At 43.9% G+C, this 24,577-nt stretch overlaps 1 protein-coding gene across 3 annotated transcripts in view; it reads left to right on the top strand.

Annotated features, from left to right (window-relative positions):
- Nucleotides 1-24,549, top strand: part of nid2a (nidogen 2a (osteonidogen)) — a 35,002-nt gene extending 10,453 nt beyond the window's left edge. The window contains exons 6-42 of one of the 3 annotated variants that reach the window (XM_084347607.1): nucleotides 394-526; nucleotides 616-870; nucleotides 1,314-1,425; nucleotides 3,138-3,177; nucleotides 3,371-3,480; nucleotides 3,563-3,696; nucleotides 3,782-3,893; nucleotides 4,303-4,503; nucleotides 4,585-4,815; nucleotides 8,991-9,137; nucleotides 9,837-9,965; nucleotides 11,266-11,391; nucleotides 11,882-12,015; nucleotides 12,101-12,206; nucleotides 12,387-12,520; nucleotides 12,638-12,743; nucleotides 13,124-13,257; nucleotides 13,366-13,471; nucleotides 13,669-13,802; nucleotides 13,902-14,007; nucleotides 14,697-14,830; nucleotides 14,929-15,034; nucleotides 15,162-15,295; nucleotides 15,380-15,485; nucleotides 15,645-15,778; nucleotides 15,866-15,971; nucleotides 16,837-16,970; nucleotides 17,074-17,179; nucleotides 18,763-18,892; nucleotides 18,983-19,083; nucleotides 19,171-19,343; nucleotides 19,447-19,576; nucleotides 19,666-19,837; nucleotides 21,647-21,804; nucleotides 21,974-22,097; nucleotides 22,185-22,297; nucleotides 23,537-24,549. In XM_084347607.1, the coding sequence (XP_084203733.1) occupies nucleotides 394-526; nucleotides 616-870; nucleotides 1,314-1,425; nucleotides 3,138-3,177; nucleotides 3,371-3,480; nucleotides 3,563-3,696; nucleotides 3,782-3,893; nucleotides 4,303-4,503; nucleotides 4,585-4,815; nucleotides 8,991-9,137; nucleotides 9,837-9,965; nucleotides 11,266-11,391; nucleotides 11,882-12,015; nucleotides 12,101-12,206; nucleotides 12,387-12,520; nucleotides 12,638-12,743; nucleotides 13,124-13,257; nucleotides 13,366-13,471; nucleotides 13,669-13,802; nucleotides 13,902-14,007; nucleotides 14,697-14,830; nucleotides 14,929-15,034; nucleotides 15,162-15,295; nucleotides 15,380-15,485; nucleotides 15,645-15,778; nucleotides 15,866-15,971; nucleotides 16,837-16,970; nucleotides 17,074-17,179; nucleotides 18,763-18,892; nucleotides 18,983-19,083; nucleotides 19,171-19,343; nucleotides 19,447-19,576; nucleotides 19,666-19,837; nucleotides 21,647-21,804; nucleotides 21,974-22,097; nucleotides 22,185-22,297; nucleotides 23,537-23,547 (4,762 nt within the window). In that variant the 3' untranslated portion in view covers nucleotides 23,548-24,549. The remainder of the gene's footprint in view (nucleotides 1-393; nucleotides 527-615; nucleotides 871-1,313; nucleotides 1,426-3,137; nucleotides 3,178-3,370; nucleotides 3,481-3,562; nucleotides 3,697-3,781; nucleotides 3,894-4,302; nucleotides 4,504-4,584; nucleotides 4,816-8,990; nucleotides 9,138-9,836; nucleotides 9,966-11,265; nucleotides 11,392-11,881; nucleotides 12,016-12,100; nucleotides 12,207-12,386; nucleotides 12,521-12,637; nucleotides 12,744-13,123; nucleotides 13,258-13,365; nucleotides 13,472-13,668; nucleotides 13,803-13,901; nucleotides 14,008-14,696; nucleotides 14,831-14,928; nucleotides 15,035-15,161; nucleotides 15,296-15,379; nucleotides 15,486-15,644; nucleotides 15,779-15,865; nucleotides 15,972-16,836; nucleotides 16,971-17,073; nucleotides 17,180-18,762; nucleotides 18,893-18,982; nucleotides 19,084-19,170; nucleotides 19,344-19,446; nucleotides 19,577-19,665; nucleotides 19,838-21,646; nucleotides 21,805-21,973; nucleotides 22,098-22,184; nucleotides 22,298-23,536) is intronic. The other 2 variants (XM_084347608.1, XM_084347609.1) reach the window with 2 other exon arrangements.
- The last annotated feature ends 28 nt before the right edge of the window (nucleotides 24,550-24,577 follow it).

Raw genomic sequence — 24,577 nt, 5'->3', positions numbered from 1 at the left:
TACTAGCTTACTAGCTAGCAGGCAAATTAAGCAAAGCAGCTGTTGCTAGTGAGCTGTTAGCTGCAATGCTAGCTTTAATTGAGTACAGTGCTTTGGTAAATACATGAGTTTATAGTGAAAGTTTGCTAACAGGAGAGTTAACAAGGTAGTGGGCTTTGCTAGCTGTCAAACCGACACTATCCAAACACAAATGTAGGCTTGGTAAGGAGCTCGAAAAAGCAATTCACTTATGTTTCTCACCTTTTTCCAAGTAGACATTCCTGCGCTGCATGTCGTTGCAGTGCAGAAAATCACAGGTGTTATTAATACATCGCTAACAATAGAAACCTGTGAGGTTGGAAGTGTACACAGACTGGCCCGTGAGCTCCCGCTGACTGGTTTCTTGCTCTCCAGGGTTGGTAATACAGGAATTCCAGGTGTTTGGCTTTTCCACACCGGGAACCGCTACTCTTTCGACAACATCGTTCCTGCATCCATTGGTGGTCTCCTCGCTACTCCACCAGCTGGAGGACATGGCCTCTCCCTGGTAATTTGGTTTTAATCATTATCTATAGCTAGGAGTTGTTTTTTTAGCTGCAGAACTTCCTCTGACACCTCCATGATTTGTGCCTCTAGGACACCACCACCCCCGAGTACCCTGAGTTTGAGGAATACCCAGACAACACTTTTGACCCCGACAACCAGGACGAAGAAGATGACTACCCCCTGACAGGCGGAGACCCTGAGTTCCAGCCAGCGCCTGCCGGCGACCTGCCGCCTGCCGCTCCCTCCTCCCCCTCAGAGGATGTTCCTCACGGCTCACAGCCATCAAACAGGCAGTACGCTCCCCCTAATCCCCCAGAAGCAGCACCAGAGGAACAGCAACCACAGGTAACACCTAAACGTCCCTGCAAATTCAATGTATTAACAGTTTGATGCTGTTTTTCCAACCAAAAACACGTGAACTACAATCATTGCTAAGCCGCCCTCTGTGGCAACCTCTTCAAATTATTCTACTTATTGTAGCGGACATTAAAAAAGAGGAATTTAAAGTGGCACTGTCTGCGCTGAGAGTTTTGTAATTGTAAATGCTGTGGTTATAATGGAACGCTGCCTTGGAGACAGTACAGCGGTGTCAACAAAACGCTGGCCCAGCTCCAATCACAATCCCCTACACACTGTTTACAGTATGTAAAGCATGCATAGATCATAGCGGTCTGGTTTATGGCATCTGGAGAGAGTTAAAAAAAGTATTGTCTTGGCTCAACGACAACATGAAAAACGTATTTTGAAGTTAAACGAGGCCTTTTTTCCGGCTCTTTCCGTCTCTGTAGGCTCCTCTGGAGGTGGTGGACGTCTACCCCCCTCACAGAAACGAACCACCTCTCTCCCCCGGGGGTCACGTGGTCAGTGTGGACGAGGACGATGTTGATTTTGACACAGGAGGTAGGAGACGAACCATATGTGTGTATGTGTATATTAATATGTATATAAATGCCTTCTCAACTTCTGAAAGGACGTTCGCTTTGAGAAGCGGAGGGGTAACGTTACCTCGCCCTCTGCAGCGGAGCAGCTCTGCAGCTGGCAGTACAATACTGCCGTTGTGCCGAGCAGCTCCCAGGTGTGTGTGTGTGTCTGTGTGTGTGTGTGTGTGTGTCCAGTACTCCTGGCCTTGCAACTGCTCCCACAGGCTTTTGCCGTAAATAAGAATGTGTTCTCAGTCAGCTTGCCTGGTTACATAAGGGTCACAAGAGTCTTTTAGGGTAAAAAATGTTCATCGCAGCTCAGTTCAGAGTGATGAAATGCGATTTTTCATAGAAGATGCGAAGAAATATGTCAGCAAAACGACAGGAGTTAGACCAATCCCTCGTTTAGTGCTCAAAATGTCTCATATCTGAGATATCATACACCATAAGAGGGATGTGTCTGAAAGTGTGTGTACATACACAGTCGTGTGGGCGTGTGCATTTTTCCAAAGGTCAAATTTTTCAAAGTCTGAGAAAAAGCATAATTTTCCAATTCACACGCCTACATGGTGATATCAGTGTTGTGGGTTTCCCTTGCCAGAATGATTTAAAGCGCAGTGATTTCCCCCTTAAGTGTGTGTGTGTGTGTGCAGAGTCTGAGAAAATACCCGGACATCCTGTGTTCATCTGTAAGCTTGTGTATGTGTGTGTGTTTGTGTGTGTGATGCCCCTGTAGGATGACAGAATGCTGCATTGTGATCCCAAATCAGCCGTTTACCAGAGGGACAAATAGAGAGAAAAAGCGATGTGATGTTTTGAATCCGGTTCTCTGCGTTGCCACGAATTGCTTCCTCTAAGAGACATTTTTAAATTTAGACTTCACGTTTCAGTGGTTTTGAAACTCTCTGCTCAGCAGTGTCGACCAAATGTTTAATGCTGACTGTCACGTTCTTTGTTTGTTGCAAATAAATTAAGAACAGAGTGCATCACTTCCTGTGTGTCAGAGGATTTTCTCAGAAAAGAGCGATCGTAGTGTTACAACAGTTCATGTAAAAGCTTCTATGACTTGCCTAACCTGTAGATACAGTGTACATTACTTTATATACATATACTTTATATATATAGACATCTGAAATATCTTTTTTATAGCATTTTAGATGCTATTGGAGATCATGAAGTAGCAGTGAATGTGTGTGTTTGTGTGTGTGTTTGTGAGTGTGTGCATGTGAATCAGTGGGTGTGGGAGGTGGGACCGCAACAGCTGGTTTCTCTCCAACTACTGCCTTGACATATGTGTTTTTGAGCGTGTGTTTTGTGTGTGTGTACGTCTCCCTGGATCTCGTCCACCTTCTTATTCTTCCTGTCCATCTGCACTATGGAAACAACCGTCAATGGTCTCTATTTAGAGTTGCGTGTTTGTATGATGCAAGTACCGCAATCAAAAGCAATATCTCTTCTAAGTGGTCAAGCAAAGCTACCCAAGGTCACTGCCACTTGGACGTAGATAATGGTAAAAGCTATAAAAATACAATGGAAGGAAAAAGGGATCAAGCTTTGATGTTAACATTGCAAACGACAGTCCTTGTCTGCATGTATGCCTTAATCTTTGATAGGAGACATCAGGATATTGATTTTATATTAAATGTATTGTATATGTGAAGGATAATAATGATTATTTTCTCTCTCTCTCAGTGATCCAGTACACTACAGAGAATAAGGAGACATGTGCCAGGTATGTGACTGGATAACATCATACCTGCTGTTGCCTGTAGAGGAAAATGTATATTCTAACATGAACTGTTGAAGGTTGAGTTGCATTGTGGGTAAATATAGGTGCCAGGTGATGACAAAAACATTTTAAAAAAGGTGATTACTGTTTCTGCAGCATTAAACTTGTTTTTCTTCGCTCTGTCTCGTCGTCCCAGATTCCAGCAGCAGTGCTCCCAGAATGCATTTTGCTCCGACTACGCCACAGGCTACTGCTGTCACTGCCGACCAGGCTTCTACGGAAACGGGCGCCACTGTCTACCTGAAGGTCAGAGCAGCACCTTTAATGAGTAATAATGTCTTTAAAAGTTGAAGTAGTTTTTAGTGTAATCCTTGTGCGGCTCCTTCAGGCGCTCCGCAGCGTGTCAGCGGTAAGGTGAGCGGGACGTTGATGGTGGGCTCGACTCCGGTGGATCTGAACAACATCGATCTTCATGCTTACATCGTGGTGGGAGACGGGAGAGCGTACACGGCCATCAGTGAGGTAGGAGTCGAAAGAAATACATTTCAACATGTTATCTATACGTTTAAATCTTACAGAACGTGATCGTAAATGTTCCTCTTCTCAGGTACCTGAGCCAGTGGGCTGGGCCCTGATGCCAGTTGCACCAATAGGAGAGCTGTTTGGATGGCTGTTCGCTCTGGAGCTGCCCAATAGCCAAGCAGGATTCAAACTCACAGGTAAATTGAGTGTGAGTGTGTTACCTTGGGATGTTATGTTGCCTCGTACATTCTGACTCACGAGCACATCTGTAGAGGGAACTCCTCTGCAGTGTGTGTGTGTGTGTGTGTGTGTTTGTGTGTGTGTGTGTGTGTTCATGTTTTCTGTCTCCAAGCCAGCTGTATTCTCTCCAGGGATGTGATGTGATATCAGGCTTCCACCTCCCCTCTCTAATAGGAAGCAGCTGTCTGTGTGTGTATATGTGTGTGTGTGTGTGTGTGCGTGTGTCCTGTACAGATGTAACCACTGCAGACACTCCACTTTTTATGATATGTGACTGCTGCACTGTCGGTGTGTCTGCAGTAATCTGGAAAATATTCTATAAATAGAAGAAGTGATTCGTTGATCGATCGGCTGATTTCCCACCAGGTGCTGAGTTCACTCGTCGCGCGGAGGTGATCTTCTACCCCGGCAACCAGCGCCTGTCAATCATCCAGACGGGCCGCGGCCTTGACAACCACAACCACCTCACCGTTGACACCGTAGTCAGCGGCAGCGTGCCGTTCCTGCCCCCTGGAGCTGAAGTCACCATGGATCCCTTCAAGGAGACCTACCAGTACTACCCATCTGGTAACCATAACAACCATAAAAGCCGAAATCGTTTGACATCTGTTTCGTCCGTTTGCCTAAAACCTTTTCTCGTTTCTGCAGTTGCCACCTCCACCTCTGTGAGGGAGTACTCGGTTGTGTCGGCAGATCGAGGCTCCGAGTCCTTCTCCTTCCAGCTGAAGCAAAACATCACCTACCGCGACTGTCGTCATGACAGCCGCACCGCCGCCCTGGAGACGCTGCAGATCACCATGGAGAGGGTGTTTGTAATGTACGTCAAGGAGGAGCGTATCCTGAGATACGCCATCACCAACAAGATCAGCCCAGTCGGAGGTGAGTCAAACGGGGATTAGAGGCAGATATCAGGCTTTCATTACTAAGCAGATGTGGTGTAGTCAGTGAGAGTGATATTTACATTACCATTTTTATGGGGATTAAAATGGGACAGGACACAGGACTTTTACTCAGGAGACCACTGAAAGCGTCTCAAATGAAACTAAAGTCAACGTTGGCTTATTTTAACGTGCTCATGTCACATATGTCGCATAAATAACGTAGCGTACTTATTTGAACCCAAACCTGTCACAGTTAATCAAAAATGGAGCCAAACGCAGACACTGTGTAAAAACACTGCCGACAAAAAGGCAACAAGGAAAAATAAAAAGTAATACAAAAAAACAGAGGACAAACCATAAAACTATGAGGAACAAATCCAGCTCACAGTGAATACACAGAGGAACGCAGGAGACGCAGGAGAAACACACAAATACACAAAGGCTAATGAAACACAGGTGTACCCACAAAAATGGAAGGAAAACAGACAAGAAGTAGAAACATTTGTGCCAGATTTCAGAAATAATTTAGGAGAACCTTCAAAGTCGTACATTACCAGATCATTTCTCTGGTCATCAATCTGAAAAAATATACAATACCAATAAGATATATGCCTGTAATCTAGTGTAAGATTTGAAAACAACGTCAGGGTGGAAAAGCCATCGCATCGGCACCAACCGGCTGATGTCTTTCCTCCACTGAAAGGCTAACATCAGCGAATTATATCAAAGACCGAGTGTTTGAGTGACTCCCTAAATCCATTCCAGACCATCACTGTCAATCTTTAAGTGGGTGATCACACTGTAGGCGTTGAAAACGTGAGGTTTTCTGTTCCAGAGCCACAACTAGCATCCAGACCACCTCGTAATTGTTGCAGCGCTGCCACAGAAACCTCTGCCAAGCCACGAGGTTGGACAGGGCTCAGATTTAAACACACACGCTGCAAGCCGAGGGCTCGTTATACGTAAAACCATAGAAAACAGTGTTAAAGCGACTGTGTTACCTCTGTGGGTTCATTGTCTACTCGAGGCCGCAGACACAAAAACACCCCTGTCTTTAAGGACCGTTGTAACCACGATTTGCGTCACAGCTGGCTTCAGATATTGGTCGACAATTGGCATTTATGACTTGAACCTGGACAAGTGTTGACGTTGTCTTGTAGAGTGAGCTGGTCAGGCAGTTAAAACTGAATGGAGGCCAGCACCATTCAATAAAGTTCAAGAATGAGGAAACCAAATGAACTGGGGAGAAAACTGTCCACCTCATTATTGGGTTTGGTGTCTGAAAGTACATTGTGATACCAGAACACAAAACCAAAACCACAAAAGTTAATGGCCATGATGGATTAGTGTACCAATCCATCTTCAGCAGATTTGTTTAGCTTCAAGGTCTCCTCACCTTCGTGTCCCTTCTCCTTCCTTTCTCTTCATTTTTATTTGCCCGTGCGTCGTCCGTTCTCATCTGTTCACCAGATACCAGCAGAAAACGCTGCACAAATACGGAAATGTGTATAGAAATGCAGCATGAACGCGTGTCGTGTTCTGTTTCTGTCAACGCACGGTGGTCATGCTCGCTTTACCCTCTCTGATGAAAGCCAGAGAGAGACGGGGAGAGACAAGAGACCTCAGAAGATGGAGAGGAAGAGGAAGAGGTTAAGAGAGACGGAGAGGTTGGGTTTTTGAATCCGGACCAAGTTTCTGTCATTTAAACGTCAACACGTTGATTAAAAAGGTTATGATGACACATCTCACACATGCACACGCACACACACTGATACACCCAGAGCACAGCTGGAAGAGCTTTCGGGGATCAGGGGTTTTGTAAACACGGGTTAAGTGGTGTGTGTGTGTGTGTGTGTGTGTGTGTGTGTGTGCATTCAAGGGTCTTACACTCTCTGGGAAATAATATCCCAGCCAATGACAGATTTTCTAGCGGGGGGGTTGCTGGGCAGAATAGCTGCCCACTGATGTCATGAGAATCAGAGATTGCAGGAGAAGTTCAGGCACTGGACTGATAGAGAGAGAGGACAAACCTGACACGAGTCTGTGTTGTTTATAGGTGAAGTTATGGAGCCAGATTTGATTTCAAACCCTTTCTTTGTCAGAGATTTGCTTTGATTTGGTCTAAACCTGTGGATTAATACAACACATAGCCCCTTTGTGAATATCAATATCCTTGTGCACAGCTGTCATGGAGCATAATACAAGGTTCCTCCCTCAAGGTTTATTTGCAAGATTTTAAAGGGGTACTCCAGCTAGTTACAGTTGTGGGACTTGCTGTTTAATTCTTTGAAGACACCTCAAAAGCTGTGTCCACTTTATCTTTACATTGCAAATAGTAATAGTAATATTTTTTGCTGCTAAATAACGGATCAAAATATCATTCAGGATATTTAACCTTTAAGGTGAACCATCAAGATAACCTTGATGACAGCTGTGTTATTTTCTCAGACTTCAGAAAGCTCCACCCAAGCCACAGAGGACATTTTACAACTGTTTTCATGGTCTGAACAGCACTCTCCTTGAACTGACCTTTATGTGTAAAATTGGTGGAGTGCCCCTTTAAAGCGCTGGCTTTAAGCTCGAGGATCTATCAGTCAAACTTCATGTCCTGGATTGTGTTTTACCTTCATGCTTCTTGCTGAAGGCCTGCCTCTTCATCCCTTTAACCATCACGCTCTCCTAAATGTCAGGTCATGTGTCAGTAAAAGTTAGTAATGACAGATAATGATACAGATAATTTTGTGTTGCGCCCAGTGTGGTCGATTGGATTTCAAGAGTAGCCAGTGCCATCTTGACAGGGTTTTGGCTACGCCTCTGTTGAACCAGTCTTGTTTTTGTGTGTGTGTGTAGGAGTTGTGTAAAGAGCAACAGGTGGGAAACTGCAGTCGTTGCTTTGATGGTGTGTAGTGCATCTCTCTCTCTCTCTCTAATTACCGCTCAGTCTTTTCTCCCATCCACATGTATCTCGCTCTCTCATCTCCCCGTCTTCCCGGCCACATTCAGGACTTTGAAGAGTCTCTCTCTCTTTGATAATGAGCCACAGTTGGCCTCTGGCTGTAAGAGATGGAAGCAAGCTGTGCCTAATGTGTGTGTGTGTGTGTGTGTGTGTGTGTGTGATTGTGTTTAGGTGTTAGCGTGTATATGTTGTTGTTTAACGTGGATAATGCCCCTTATTGTAAAGAAAAAGCCCGTCCTTAAACATCATTAAAAACAGATATTAGTGATGTGATTTATTTTCTTTCGGTTGGTTTGCATTCTTACGACACTGAAATTTTTTCTTTCCTTGTGCCAAGTGGAAATATTGGAAATATTTCCATCGTGAAGTTAAACAGTTCTCCAGGGAAAGTCAAACATACATTTTTCTTCAACCCTTCACACATTTTAAGAGCATTATTTAAACAACAGGACCACCACTCGTCTTGAAACCAGTACTAATTAAGTGCCACCCCCCATCCTGATGTATGCACTCGGGAACATATTGAAGTAGAGAAGCACTTCATTTATTGAAGTCTTTACATTCTTTTCTAATGATTTCCCATGAGTTTTCTCCTTTCTTCTTTTCTTCTGCGCTTTCCATAAAATGAGTCTGAGGTTTGTTGTGTAAATATCCCGAGCTGTACGTCGGTATGAGGAAACCCCGAACACACATCCGCTCACTCATCCCTCTGTCTGTCTCTCATGTATATGTGTGTCTAACCTCATCCATATGTTGACGATTGAGAGCATGAAGGGAGTCACTTCCTAGGAGGAAACCGTCCCTATGGGAACTTGTCTGGAGTGATTTTACATGTGTGTTTGGTTAGGCTGTCCTGTAATCATCGCCGTAATCATTGGAGTTTTACTGCCGAATAATCCACATCTTAATTTATCTTAATTCAGGACAGTTTGAAGCGTTGCTAGTCCGCGCAGCTGTGCAGTAGATCTTCCTTGACATGTCTCTCTGGAACCACATGTTATACTTTAGTGTCACTGCTTTCTGTCTCATCTCTATCTGTGCTGCTGAAGCTGAAAATATACTTTCCGCTTCGGTGATTGTGCGAAAGTTTGGGTCCCAGAAGCAGCGTTTACAAGGTGTCAGCAGTGGTGGAAATTAAATTGCTAAATTGCTAATCAGTATATTGTTGTTATGTTTCTTTCTCATGTCATTTAATCCGTCTCTGCTCTGCTCTGCAGTTGAGCCGACCGGTCCGGAGCTGGTCAACCCCTGCTATGCTGGAACCCATGACTGTGACACCACGGCTCAGTGTATCCCCCTGGAGGGACAGACCTTCCAGTGCCAGTGTGCTACTGGTTACAGAGGGGATGGACGCAACTGTTACGGTACGGGCACGCAAGTACACATACACTGTTCAAGATGTCTTTCTGGATATACTGTCGTGACAGTGTATGTACATTTCAAAGTGCTTCATTTTGCTTTGTTTAGTCTAATGGTGCCCCCCCCCCACACACAAACACATGCAAGTTAAAGACAGTTCAAGGCAGCATGTCTGTGTTTCATCAACATCTGTCCATCCAGTGTAGACGGGTCAAGTACAGGCAATCGTCTGTCCCTCTCTCTTCTCTTCTCTTCTCTTCTCTTCTCTTCTCTTCTCTTCTCTTCTCTTCTCTTCCAGTTAATTCTCTATTTAATAGGGACATGCAGCGCTTTAAGCCGGTGCGTGGCCTGTCATTAGCCCAGCAGCAGGTCGTTCTCTCCTGCTGACAGCCCTAGGAAAGCCCCAGGCTCGGGCTTAGTTCCCATGATTGGGCCTCAGTGTGTCTCTCTGGTCACATCATCTGTGTGTGGTTTTGTTCTGTACGTTGCAAAGTACATTTAAAAGTGCAGTCAAGAATCCAGGTGTGGGGTTACGTATACGTATAATGTACACATAAAAGCACCAGTAATGACCTTTAATTACAGCTTCAACTCTCAGACACATGCAGCAGGCGACACGTTGTTAGATGGAGGATTCCTGGTTTACAGGCTCATGAGTTCATATAAAAAACGTGCTCACTTTCTCTCCTCTCCTCTCACTGCAGACATAGATGAGTGTGCCGAGGGCTTGTCTTCATGTGGCGCTCACGCTCAGTGCATGAACCTGCCTGGGAGCCATCGCTGCCAGTGCCAGAGCGGCTTCGAGTTTGGCTTCGACGGGCGTACCTGCGTTGGTGAGTTGCAATGAGTGAAATATACCGAAGATGTGCTGATGACATGGGTTTGAGTTTTTCGAGGATCAAAATTTAGTCTTTAGTCTTTATCAGCAGCATTATTTTTTGTTTCTAACATAGTTTAACCAGCCTACTGAGCTTTGATTGTACCGTACTCGCTGCTGCTCAACTGTGCTCTGAGTGCAGGTGTATATATCGGCAGTTGGGACCATTCAGAGAAGAGATTGTAGCGGATGAATGGGTCGAGGCATCTGTTTAGTACTTGAAAGTTCCCTAAGCAGGATCACTTAACCCCCCCTTTCTTTACTTTTTGTGTCTGTTGTTTCAAGGCATGTTTCAACACCTGCTAATTCTTCTCTAAATGAAAAACAAGCCCATTGTAGTGGTTTGCCTTTGAGCTCAGCTTCATGACACTCCATCATCTAACTGAAAACACTACATCAACAGGGATATCATTAAAAGCCACTAAAATAAAGGCTTGGCTTCAGCAAAACGTCAACTACAACCGCTAAACATGCTGCTCTGTGTTGAATCAAGCTGTGTCAGCCCGTCCTCCTGCGTGTACTGTAATTATGATAAATGTAATGCTCCTCACACGCAAATCAAAAAAGGAGCAACAACAGCAACCATGTCATTCCCCATTCTCCACCACATGAGAGATATTTTGCTGCATGTTCCAAAGCGAGCCGAATATTTTGGAAGAGACCCACATATTTGTCCGAGCGCAGGCATAACATTTCTTCCGCAACAGTAACGCACAGCTGCAAAAGTAAGGAAACACAGCGAGAGGGGAGGATGGGTGACAAATGTGAGGGTGGGAATGAGAGGACTAATGTGAGAAGGGAGCGGGTGAGATAACGCAGGGGAGAGGGGGGTGAAAGTGAAAGACAAATGGAGCAATGACACAATGTGTGTTTTGCTTCGGAATGTGTGGAGGAGAGAGGTCCTGCCGACGCGTATGGTGTGTGTGTGTGTGTGTGTGTGTGTGTGTGTGTCCTCCTTTCACCCATCAGTATGAACTCCTCATGAACCTCCTTTAAATCCTCCCCACCTCCCTCCTTGACAGATAATGTTACGCTTTACATAAAGCCTTGAATTCATCCAAAACCTCAAACCATAAACTGATAAGATACAGTACGACTGAACTGAATTATTTCCACCCAGCAGCCAAATATCATTTTATACCTCAGTATAAATATGCGGAGATAGTCGAGGATGTATTTATTTCCAAATTCCAATCTGAGGTGTTTCTACATTTATGGTTGTTACGTTTTCATTCCCGGTCCTTCTATTTCCTTAGATGTAGACGAGTGCAGCTCCTCTCCGTGTCACATCAGCGCCAGATGTATCAACGGACTGGGTTCCTACCAGTGTCAGTGCCAGGCTGGGTTTTATGGCGATGGTTTCTACTGTTCCGAGCAGGAAGGTCCGTAAAAATGACCACTTATGTCACGCACAGTGATGGAATGTAACTAAATACATTTACTCAAGTACATTTTTGAGTTACTTGTTCTTTATTTAAGTATTTCCATTTTCTGCTACTTAATATTTCCACTTCATTTTGGAGGCGCGTTGTACTTTTTACTCCACTACATTTATTTGATTATTTGAGTTACTAGTTACTTTGCAGATTACATGCTGCGTCAAAGCCAAAGACGTGCATTTTTAAAGTAATTTACTATCAGATAACAAATCAGTTATTCCAGTAATCAGAGCAATGCTAAATATCGGATCTGGTTATCAGTCGACCCATAGTTTAAGTAGACATTATGTACACACGTACATGTAGTTCACTTTTACTTTGGGGTCACTCCCAGTGATGTATAAATACTGTATAAATAACAATGCATATCTAAAATTAACCAAATACAACGTTAACAATACTAAAAGGTATTTTTTCAATTGTCTGTCTACAGGACAGACAGTTCGCCCAAAGAGCCAGTGCGAGCAGCACAGAGACAGTCTTCAGAGTGGCGGTGAAGATGGTCCACCGAGTGTTGGAGCCTTCGTCCCTCAGTGCGACTCTGACGGACGGTACCGACCACTGCAGGTGAGCACTGACTGGTGGTGAAGTGCATGGCTGATTGATGATCTGGGTTATGTGATGTAAAGAAATTGGAAATAATTCATGACAGTGTCACGGCTCCACTGGACATTGTTGGTGTGTGGACGGTAGGGGGCAGGAGAGAGCAGGAACCAGGACTCCACCTGGTACAGCACCTAGAGACTGTGACAGACCAGGTGAGATGAAAACCCAGTGACAAAAACACACTTATTGTATCAAAAAAGCATCAAAGAGTGATTGCCTGAAATATTTGAGTTTTCAAACTTCAAACTCTTTCCCTTGAGCTTCAGGAAAAGAATCAAATTTGTTTATTTTTTCATTTTCTTCCTTAATTTTGTTCATCTTTATCTCCACAGATGAACCAGAGCGTCCTAAAACTCACTGTGAACACTACAGAGACAGTGTACGGACCACGAGTCCAGAGGGATATCCTATAACAGGAGCCTATGCACCTCAGTGTGATGCTAATGGACAGTACATACCTCTACAGGTTTGTCCCAAATAAGTGTTTTAAAGAGCGTTATTTCACCTCCAAATGAAGAGAGATTAACTTAAATTAATTACAATAAAAATAAATTGTTGTTGTTGCTGATATCATGTACTTTAGTGTCATGGCTCCTCTGGACATTGTTGGTGTGTGGACAGTAATGGACAGGAGAGAGCGGGAACAAGAACAGCACCTGGTACAACACCCACAGACTGTGACAAACCAGGTGAGGAAGGTGCACTCACAAATATTGTCTTGGCGTATTAGGGTTTTAGGCAATAACCATAACCAATAAATTAACTCATTATGTATAAATGGTGGATTGCCCCTTTAAAAGTCAACGAAGCCAATAAACAATGATGGGCTTCCCCCACTTTCTATAGACCTTCATACAAAGATGTAGCATTAGCTGCTGAAGAATGTCAGCTTGTTTTCATAGGTCTAAGTTTTAATCCAGCATGCTACACGTGGCCATTCAACCACCTGAAATGCTCATATATGCAGATGACACCATCCTGTTTTGCCTCAGTACTGTACATGCATCAAAAGGGACCTGCCTTCTAACCTTTATGTTAATCTTAACTTATTCGTTTTCTTCATTTACAGACGAACCAGAGCGTGTGAAAACTCAGTGTGAGCACCACAGAGACAGTGTTCAGACTACCAGTCCAGAGGGATATCCTATAGTCGGAGCTTACGTACCTCAGTGTGATGATAATGGACAGTACAGATCACTACAAGTCAGTGCTTTTAATTTGTTAAGTCCATGAAACATTTTCATATCAATCGTTAAACTGTAACTTTGAAGCTTGATGAATTCATTATGGTTTCTGTAATTGTTCTTTTAGTGTCACGGTTCCACTGGACATTGCTGGTGTGTGGACACTAGGGGGCAGGAGAGAGCAGGAACCAGGACTCCACCTGGTACAGCACCCAAAGACTGTGACAGACCAGGTGAGATCTTAACTGTTTTGACTGTCAAGCTAACAAAATTTGATCAGATTTGGAGGAAACTCACAGCTCTGGAGTGTGATCATTGTTTAAACAGACAACCTAACTGGAGAGACTTTCAGGCATTAAAGGAATAGTTCAACATTTTGGTTTCAAATTTTCAATGTCTATTAAAATACATTTAATGCTTTCCTCCCCAGATGAACCAGAGCGTCCTAAAACTCACTGTGAGCACCACAGAGACAGTGTTGAGACCACCGGTCCAGACGGATATCCTATAGTCGGAGCTTATGTACCTCAGTGTGATGCAAATGGACAGTACACACCACTGCAGGTCAGCAGTAATGACTGATAATTGAGACAGATGAACTAATATTGTTTTTGAATTTTATCTAACATAAGAATTTCTGACTGAAAATGTGTATTTTTTCAGTGTCACGGCTCATCTGGACATTGTTGGTGTGTGGACAGTAGGGGACAGGAAAGAGCAGGAACCAGGACATCACCGGGTGCACCGCCTACAGACTGTGACAAACCAGGTGAGAATTAGAAATAAACATGAATAGACAGGCCTCTCCCTTTATTCAGTTTCACACGAGTGCTTGAAACGGTTTTGTTATCAGCAGTAACAGCGTTAGCAGGTGTATTATGTCACGGCTCTTGAGGCTTTCTTGCTAAACATTGACCCGCGAACCCACTAATTCCTCAACTCAATGACAAGTCAAACAGACAGCACGTTTACGTGAGTGTGTGTCTAACCTTGTAAGTGGTGCGCGATTGAGGTCATTGGGTCACAGCCTTGGAATGCCTGGAAAAACAGGTGATATCACCGCAAGACTGCGTGTGTGGTGGGAAGTGGAAAACGTTACTCCGACTCTGTTATTGTTTTTTGTTGATACCAACCGACTGGATTTTATAACCTTCTGCACTTTTTCAACTGACTTATAAAATTAAACAGTAAGCAAATTAACATCGCTCCAGTCTTCCCTTTAAAATGTGCCTTTTTAAAGGGCTCTTGTAGGTTTTTATACAAACACAGCCCAGTCCACACATCCAGCGTTAACCTCAAGTAGTAGCCTATGCAGTTTCAAACTTCAAACAAATAGTGGGCAGCATATTACCAGAGTAACCGCTAACTGCTGATTGCTATACCTACCGTTAGCTAGATAGCTCAGTAAAGTATCAGAGTACAGGGACTGAGGAAAATGTATACTCTTTTCGTCTCCAGATGAACCAGAGCGTCCTAAAACTCACTGTGAACACCACAGAGACAGTGTGCAGACCACCGGTCCAGACGGATATCCTATAGTTGGAGCCTATGTACCTCAGTGTGATGCTAATGGACAGTACTCACCATTGCAGGTAAACATTTTTGTCTTCATCTGTGTTATGATTTTACTTGCATTACTTGAATAGAATTGTAGACGTAATGCGTAAATTATCTTTCATTATTGCCTCAGTGTCACGGCTCTTCTGGCCATTGTTGGTGCGTGGACAGTAGGGGGCAGGAGAGAGCAGGAACCAGGACTGCACCTGGTACAGCACCTAAAGACTGTGACAAACCAGGTGAGGAGAAAGATTCTGCTCATTGAACCTCACTGGTTCCATGTGGCTTCTTTTAAGTTTACAAGTCAAACAATGACGTTTTAGTCATGTTCCCATTAAATTTCTAATTTTTGAAAATGATCCTTAGATGAACCAGAGCGTCCTAAAACTCACTGTGAGCACCACAGAGACAGTGTACAGACTACTAGCCCAGAGGGATATCCTATACCAGGAGCATTTGTGCCTGAGTGTGATGCTAATGGACAATACAAGTCTCAACAGGTATCATTCTGATTGTTTTGTAAATGAGATATCTATGCACCCTTTTTGTTGTTGCAGCTACAATGACCTTTGTGTCTATTACAGTGCCACGGCTCCACTGGGCATTGTTGGTGTGTGGACAGAACGGGGCAGGAGAGAGCAGGAACCAGGACTCCACCTGGTACAGCACCTAAAGACTGTGATAAACCAGGTGAGACCGCTAATTCAAGCTGCTCGTTGGTCCCACAGTTGGTTAACTCAGTAGGCTGATGTGGAATTGAGTTAATATCAACCAGACCTGCAATTTTAGAGTTCCTAGAAACAGTTTGTGTTCCTTAATAACTTGCGTAAACTTGTAAATGTTTTCCAGATGAACCAGAGCGTCCTAAAACTCACTGTGAACACCACAGAGAGAGAGTGCAGGCTACTACTTCAGATGGGTATCCTATAGTTGGAGCTTATATACCCCAATGTGATGCCAATGGACAGTACCTACCACTGCAGGTTAGCCTGACTGACACACCTATATAACTTTACCACTGAGTGATCATACTTTGACTAACTTGAATTTATCTTTCTTTGTTGTGTTAGTGCCACGGCTCTAGTGGACATTGTTGGTGTGTGGACAGAACGGGGCAGGAGAGGGCAGGAACCAGGACTCCACCTGGTACAGCACCTAAAGACTGTGACAAATCAGGTGAGACTGCTAATTCTAGTTTTTAACCTGCCAAAGACCCCTGTGGACTATGTTTACAGTGGATATAACAAGGTAGTTTTAACATCTCAGCTAAGAAGCAGGAGGCCAGAGTGAAGGATGATAAAGTTTTGGAGTTAGATACAAACATTCTGCAGCATTCAGGATGAGCCGTACAAGCTGACAAACATTCTTTATGAGGCCAGCCAGAAATATTTATAGTATAGAGTTTATACAATATGAGAAGAGCTAGAAACGAGCCAAATGTTGTAGATTGCAGACCCACAGAATGAGAAATGAGCATGATGCACGCCAGATGGTTGTATGGATTGTGCCAAAATAACTCACAGTAAGTCTGTGAAGGAGACACTGTTAATCTCACAATAGAGAGGTGTCGCAGAAGTCAGAATTAATTGCTAGAAAGTTCTTGCACACCAGAAAATCTTGGCGACAGATGAATCTGATCAGAACCCAAAACACTGTAAATAATGTGAATACAAGTGATTGACTGAGCGCAGTTATGAGGAGACACCTTGGGATCCATCAACATTAGCAAAAAATGTAGATAAATTACATAGACAACATTTAAAACACAATATTTACAAGGTGATGTAAAATACAACAATATTAAATATGCACATAAAACAATGAAACTGAATATGAGCTGGATCTCTTGAGTTCAACACTTAAGGGCAGCCTAAATGTGGTTGTAGGCTGATGTGAATAAATGTGTTTTGAGTTTACTTTTGAATGAGTCAGCTGAGTGCGCTTCTCAAATTTGGAAAGGAAAACAATCACAGTTTCCCAAGAACCCATTGTGTGTTTCCAAATAACTACATAACCTTCCAAATTTGGTCCTTCTCTCCAGATGAACCGGAGCGTCCTAAAACTCAGTGTGAGCAGCACAGAGACAGTGTGCAGACCACCAGCCCAGAGGGATATCCTCTGTTTGGAGCCTTCGTACCTCAGTGTGACGCTCACGGACAGTACTCACCTCAACAGGTAAGACTTGAGACGGATTCTTCTTTCTCCTTTGTTTTGTTTTTATGTTTCTCCTGTTGTTGTTCTAATTATTATTCTGATCATTGAAATCATTCTGTCACAGTGTCACGGCTCCACTGGACATTGTTGGTGTGTGGACAGTAGGGGAGAGGAGAGAGCAGGAACCAGGACAACAGCTGGTACACCACCTGTAAACTGTGACAGATCAGGTGAGACACTTTGAATTTCATAGATATTTGATCAGCCAATGATTTGTGACTCTCGGTTATTTTAGCATAACAAGTGGGAATGGGGAAAACAGCTTGCCTGGCTCTATTTAAAGGTAACAAAATCTACTTACCATGAGATAGTCAGGCACACAGCCTCTCATAAACCCACAAATTAAGGTTTGTTTTTGTGTGTGTGATTAAAATATTAAAATGATAGAGTGTGTGAATTAGTGAGCTTCTTAGTGAGCAATCTAAGAGAAATATGTAACAAGTAATGACCTTGTGGCACACAGAAAACACACGACTCGATTCTCACTCAGACTCTAACGTTCACACAGAGGCTGTCCTATAAATTCAGCTCGAGCTATGAACTCCATTTACGACCATCCGAACATCTGAAGCGGTCATTTGGTGGTAAGATGAGCTGCTCCCGGTTGCCAGGCGACCACCAAAACAGGACGGGTTTGCATGAGCAGCTGAGTGACAAAACAGTGTTATACCCGCCCTACAGACACACAGACACACATGAGTTGTATGCATGCGCTGCTTTTTGAAAACTTATCTTATCCCATAATTTAGCAATATTAATATCTGTTAAATCATTTGATATAAAAAGTTTATTGGACTGCTATTGAAAGTTTTCAAGATAATAAAAACCTCAGGCAGTCCAAACAAGAAAATATCAAAACAAGGAAGTAATTATCTTTAAAAAAAGTACAATTACAATGAATGAATCCCATTTTTCTCAATACAGCTGGAAGAAAAAAGTCGCATTCATGAATTAAATTTGCAGCAAATTTAGCAGTTTACGTGATGCAGCCATCAAACACCCACATTAAACTATTTGTGTGCTGGTTGAAGTTAGTATTATTATGTGGGCAGGCATAAATACATAGTATATGTATTTATGCCTGCCCACATACAGCTCACTGCCAACACAGTAAGTCAGCCTGAGGATTGAAATATCATAGATATAGTGGACAGTCCATGTGCTGTCCATTTCTGGGAAGAGACACGGGAACCACTAATTCAGTTGGTCATGTGGTGAAACAGTAAATAGATGTAAAACCAAGTGATTCATAACCGCCACTGAAATAAATCCTGCTGGAAAAACTTAGTGAGAGACATCAGTCTACTTGTTTTGTTAGTCTTTGTCTCTCTTCTCTTCTCACCCGCCTTTCAAATATCATCCTAATCTCTGTCTTAGTTTAGAAACTGTGCACCGAGAGAGAGGCCAGTATAAACATTAGTGGAAGCCTAAAGTGGTTTTGGGTTTAGTTCTTAAGCTCTCCTATAAAGTGAGTTATTAAAGGGATTTTACGAGGTAAACAGTATTGACAAAAGCAAGATGTGTGTGTGAGTGTGCGCCTCTTTAAACACAGGGCCTTCCTGCACCATCAATCAAGCGCTCCACCTCTCGCTGGAATATAAACGAGAGCAAGAAAACACACTAAGAATACACCTAAATAATGACAAATCACAGTAGGATAGGATCCAGATTGTAATTTTAGAGCTGTGGAGAGTTATATTTAACTTTAAAAAGAGTATCAGCGTTGGGTGTGTTTGATTCGTGTCCCCCTCAGTCCCCGTGGTTCCGACCCAGCGCCCTGAGAGCGTGTGTGAGCGATGGAGGAGCAGTTTGATCGAGCACTATGGCGGCAAACCAGAGCCACAGCAGTACCTGCCTCAGTGTGAGCCAGATGGGCAATTCAGGTACACACACACACACATACGCACACACAACAAAAAACAATAGTTTAAATCATTTTTTTAACGACAAATTACTTTTGAATTGTCTCTCAGTCCAGTCCAGTGTTACGGAGAGTCGACTTACTGCTGGTGTGTGGACCAGGACGGCCGGGAGGTTCCCGGCACTCGATCGCACGATGTCGTCAAACCCGCATGTGAGTATCTCCACACCCGTGCTACACGTTTGTTTACGCGCTGAACAGAATACAAACTTTTTTTTAATCCATCCCGTCTCGTCCCAGGTCTTCCCTCAGCGGCCCCGCCCACTGTCCGCCCACTGCCCCGCCCAGACGTGACCCCGCCCACAAACACTGACATCACACTGTTGTACGCTCAAGGACAGAAAATAGGGGCGTTGCCTTTAAACGGTACCAGACTGGATGCGAGCCGGGCCAAAACACTGCTGACTCTACATGTAAGAGATTCTTGTTGTTCTAACATTTTATCTAAGTAAGTTGATCCATCTTTTAAGTGTCGGTATTGTTTACTATCGTGTGTGTGTGTGTGTGTGTGTCCAGGGGTCCATAGTTGTCGGAATAGCCTACGACTGCAAAGAAAACCGAGTCTATTGGACAGATTTGTCAGCGAGAACAATCAACAGAGCTTCGATGTCTCCTGGAGCCGAGCCTGAGATCCTCATTAATACAGGTAAGAACACACACACACACACACCTTCATATCTATAAGTTGTGTGACGTTTAAATGATGCCAATACCTTCTGCATGGTCTGCTTGTAGATCTGGTCAGTCCAGAGGGTTTGGCGGTGGATGTCAATCGTAGGTTGATATTCTGGGTCGACTCAAACCCCGACATGATCGAAAGCGCCAACCTGGACGGCAGCGGGAGGCGGACGCTGTTCGACACGGACTTGGTCAACCCCCGCGCCATCATAGTGGTCTCTTCCACCGGGTAAGGCTCTCCGTTTGCCCTCATCCATCTCACAAAACCTGCCACTTCTGAAGCTTCGGCAAGGTTTATTTGCAAACACGTACAAATAAACAGGCGCCCACACACTCTCTCTGCGATCGCGTGTAACATCCTGAAGCAGAACGAGCTCTCACTGTATCCAGAGTGGTTTCATATCAGAGGAGCGCACAGATGGTTTCCAGCCCATTACCGCGATCATGAAGTCCAACACAGTTAATCCTCAGACAGGCTATGAGTCAACACAGCCTGTGTCTAATTCATTAGTGCAGCGCAGTTTAAATATTTAAAGCCTTTAGCGGAGAGGATTCTTGTTGAGTCTGGTTTCTAGAGTCGGGAGACTGTGACACAAACATGACCTCATCAGTGCGAGACGGGCGATAAGGAAAATCGATGGGTGGTGGTTCCCAGGGCGGAGTGTGTTTGAAAATAATGTCATTTAGGTGACTTTAAATGCTTTCTGAGCCAAGAAAACTGCACCGGATTTACTGATGTTGTGAAAACTGGACACACACACACACACACACACACACACACACACACACACGAAAGTACAGGGCTGTCATCGGTCAGCTCTGCAGGAATAACATCTGCTTTTCATCATTGGTACTAATCACATAATCAACAGGTATGCATGTACATGTGTGTGTTCACAACAGAGAGTGTGTGTGTCACTGTGTGAGTCAGAGAGTGTCTGTTTGTGTTTGTGTGTGTACGTGTGTTAATGTGTGTGATACAAATGATTAAACATCGCAGCAATAACCCGACTCATAAAACCTTAAATGTGCGTTTCACGTTATTTGGATTGACGGTTTGAAGTATACTTTCTGACTGAAGGCCAAGTGTGTGTGTGTGTGTGTGTGTGTGTGTGTGTGTGCGCATGTCTGACAAAAAGCCAAGTCCTAAAGGTAATTACTGCCTCACACGGGTACACTTATGATTAAGCATGTGCTCTGTGATTTCTGAGCCAGCACATGTTGCCGTCTCACACACACACACACATACACACACACACATGCAGAAACATAACCACACACAGCGAGCACACACATTATAAAATCATGCGCACGTGTATGAATGTCTCACACCAACATCTGCTCGCCCATAGGTTCATCAAACTGAATAACGTACACACTCATAAACATATGGTGTGTGTGTGTGTGTGTGTGTGTGTGTGTGTGTGTGAGCTGATTGCTCATGTGGTGTGTGTTACCTGTCGTTCCCAGCGGACTGCCCCACATGTACCCCATCACACACAGATGAGAGGCAGCGTGGCGTCATGAGCAGCCCACACACACTCTGCCCGGAGCTGCTCACATCCACATTTAGGTGTTTTGAAATGTTGCAAACAATAAAAAAATGATTTGATTCGCCACAAAAACACATCCAGAAGAAATATGAAGCTTATTCAAAATGAAAACATGTCTACTTGTGTTAGTCAGTGCGGTCAGTGTGTTCTGATGCATGCAGATGAAACAGCCACAAAAAAAGCCCAGGGAACGCCGAGGGTCAGAGGTCGCATGTTGCTCAGAGTAACCTGACCGTGACCTCATCAGCGTGAGACAGCCGGTCCCTCGAGCCCTTTGCTCTTGTACCCACTCTTGTGTGTGTGTGGTTTTCCTCTTGTCTCATTATATTAGCCAGATCTCAGCGCTCCATACCAAAGCAAAAACACAGCGACTGCAAAAATATGTTTACTTGTCCTCTCTGAAGTGTTCAACGCGATGCAGAAATCCAGCCTGGATCCTGCGTCGTGTCTCGTCTAATCCCTCGCTCCTGTTCTTCTCCCCTCAGCACTCTGTATTGGACGGACTGGAACCGAGAGGCTCCGAAGATCGAGAGTTCGTCGGTGGACGGTCAGAACCGCAGGGTGGTGGTGTCTGACGGGGTCGGCTTGCCAAACGCTCTGACGTTTGACTCGTCTTCAGGACAGGTCTGCTGGGCCGATGCAGGTAAACACCACAGTCACTGTGACTACTGGTCAACTGCTTCCACCATTATTGGTAGTAAAGTACAAGAACATTATCTAAGTACAATACTAAAGTACTGTTTTAAGGTACTTTCTACTTCATGATACTTTACACAAGTAAATATGCACCTTTCTCTTTCTCTGTACGTCAGGAACGAAGCGTTTAGAGTGCGTGTCTCCAGATGGTTCAGGTCGGAGAGTGATCCACTCCAGCCTCAACTATCCATTCAGCATGGTCTACTACAGGAACCACTTCTATTACACTGACTGGAGGAGGTAGCCATGTTTGTTCATCTCTCTGTTTATCTTATGCTTCACTACTGACGGGTGGTCAATGAGCTGTCTCTGTCTGCCGTCTCGTAGGGACGGAGTGATCGCAGTGAGCAAAGAAAGCAGTCAGTTCACTGATGAATACCTGCCTGACCAGCGCTCTCACCTGTACGGCATCGCCATAGCAACCAGCCAGTGTCTATCAGGTGAGATAAGTGTACTTTTTTTTTTTTTACATTTTAATAGAAGATAAACACACACACTCTTTTCAGACTCTATTCAGATGAGTAATGTTGGCTCTGTATAATGACAACACACACACACAAACACACACACAGACTTCAAGGTGCACCAGACAGTGAGCTCATTGGTTTGTGCGCAGTGATGTCATCACATTGGTCAACTCCCACCAGATGTCACCTTAACCCTGAAGGCTGAGACCAAAAAAAAACACAGTTAACCCCACACAGGAGGGTGGTGGAGGAGAACGATGCATTCAGGTCCTGTAGAATCACAGGATATATGAGCTTCTTTGTGAAAGCAGCACATTAGCATGTATTTTCAGCTGATTTAAACACATTTTTTATTGCACAAAGAAGCCAAACTTTGTTTCATCGCCCTGCACCCATCAGACAGCTGGCTTACGACTCTACTCCACACCTTTACCTGTGTGACACCCACCCACCAACAATGATTACACACCTGTCTGCGCCCCTCTACTTGTAACCTGTGTGTTTTGCGTACATGAGACCAAAGAACAATGATTACACAGCTGTGCGCGACCCTCTACCTGTATTTTGGTGTTTGTGTGCGTCATGTTTGATGTGTTGATGTCTGCAGATGGCTTCATGTCCTTTCAAAGCCTCATGTTAAAGTACAAAGTAGGCCTCTAAACACAGGATAATCCCTAAAGTAGCACCTTGGTCGGTGTCGTTGTCAGAGCCGCAGTGTAAATCTGCTCCCGATGGAAGAGCTGTGAAAACGGTCAGGATGACGGCTATCGCTCGTGTGCGTTGCTGTAAATGTCACGTCTGCACACTTTCTAAAGCCTCAGACAGAGTAACAGCCGCTCTCTTCAAAGATGAGCGGTGTAATTCTGACCATGATGACAGCTCTAAAACACACTTGTTAGGAGGCTTAAAAGCTGTTATTGTTGAATACATGAACACACACTCACACATGCTCTTTACGGAGATGATTCTCAGTCACCACAAGCTGTTAAGTGTAGGGCTTTGTTCAGGATGGAGGGTCTGTTTGTTCTGTCATTAGGCCACCGCAGCACTTAAAGCTTTCATCTCGTCACATTCGGATTCACACAGGAAGAGAAAATCAGACTCTTCATTTCCTCCCGCAGCTATAAATTTAAAGAAAAAAGGATTCTTCCACTTGAGATGTGATAAAAATGAGCCATTTTGTCTTATAAACTCCTGATTTCTGTGTCTCAGGGACCCACTAACGACGGACTGGCAGCCGCGGGGTCCTTTGGTGCTAAAGTTCTGGAGCAGTTCCTGATCAGAGGGCAGGACCACCCATAAAAGTGCCCTCTCCGGTGTCCCTCAGAAGAAAGGACACTCAGTAGGAAGCAAGATAGCTTCCTGTTGCCAGATCGACCGTCGGAGCAAATTTACAACCCCTCCACTCACCCTGACCCCACCCCCATTATCTCACCTTAAAGATATAACCCCCAAATAATTGTTTTGTAAATTTGTTTTATACCTCATTTCTAGTTTGTTTTTTTTCTACTGTATTTTTGTACGTGAGTTGTTTTTCTATCGATTAAAGCTACAGAACAATGAAATCAGATTTTAAAATGTACGTGAGTGTAGGTTTTCTCTGCTAAAGCCGAAGAGGAACGACACGAAGAGCTTTAAAACCGTTCGAGCCAAAGTTCTGCTGTGAAGCCGAGCATCAGATTTCTGTGTGGTCAGCTGGCCGCAGTGTTTTTTTTAAAATTCAGGCTAATTAATTAGCATTCAGAGTGGATTCTGGGCAGATATGTAAATATGATCAAGGAAGAGAAGATTGTCGAAGGAAACTTGCGATCCTCTTTCTGTCTGTACGTCAGACAATGAAGCTAGAGCCGGGGGATGGTGAGCTTAGTGGCGTAAAGAACAGAAACAGACTGACTGAAGTTAAAATAACCTGTCATGTTACATACTGAAACCTGTCTAAATTCTATGAAATATGCTAGGTGGAAAATCATTGCCACTTTTGGGTGACTGAAATAGTTTCTGTAATCAGATTACAAAGGAATAATGTATTTCCCTCAGTGCTGTGTGCCACAGTCAGACCACAGTCCCGCCACATTTCTCTGCACTACTAATCTGTATTTCACACAAGATGAAATGACGTTACTTTCTTTATTTTTGCCAAATATTTTTACTACTACTACTTTTTAAATCTTTATCTTTTTATAAGATGTGATATTTATAACAATAAAATGTGATTTGGTACTTGACGGACTTTGTGTGTTCGTATTTTGTAAT

This window comes from Pagrus pagrus, assembly GCF_965226575.1.
Source record: "Pagrus pagrus genome assembly, chromosome: 24".
Lineage (NCBI taxonomy): Eukaryota > Metazoa > Chordata > Actinopteri > Spariformes > Sparidae > Pagrus > Pagrus pagrus.
Note: the sequence above shows the minus strand (reverse complement) of the source record. Positions and strands in the feature narration are given on the sequence as shown.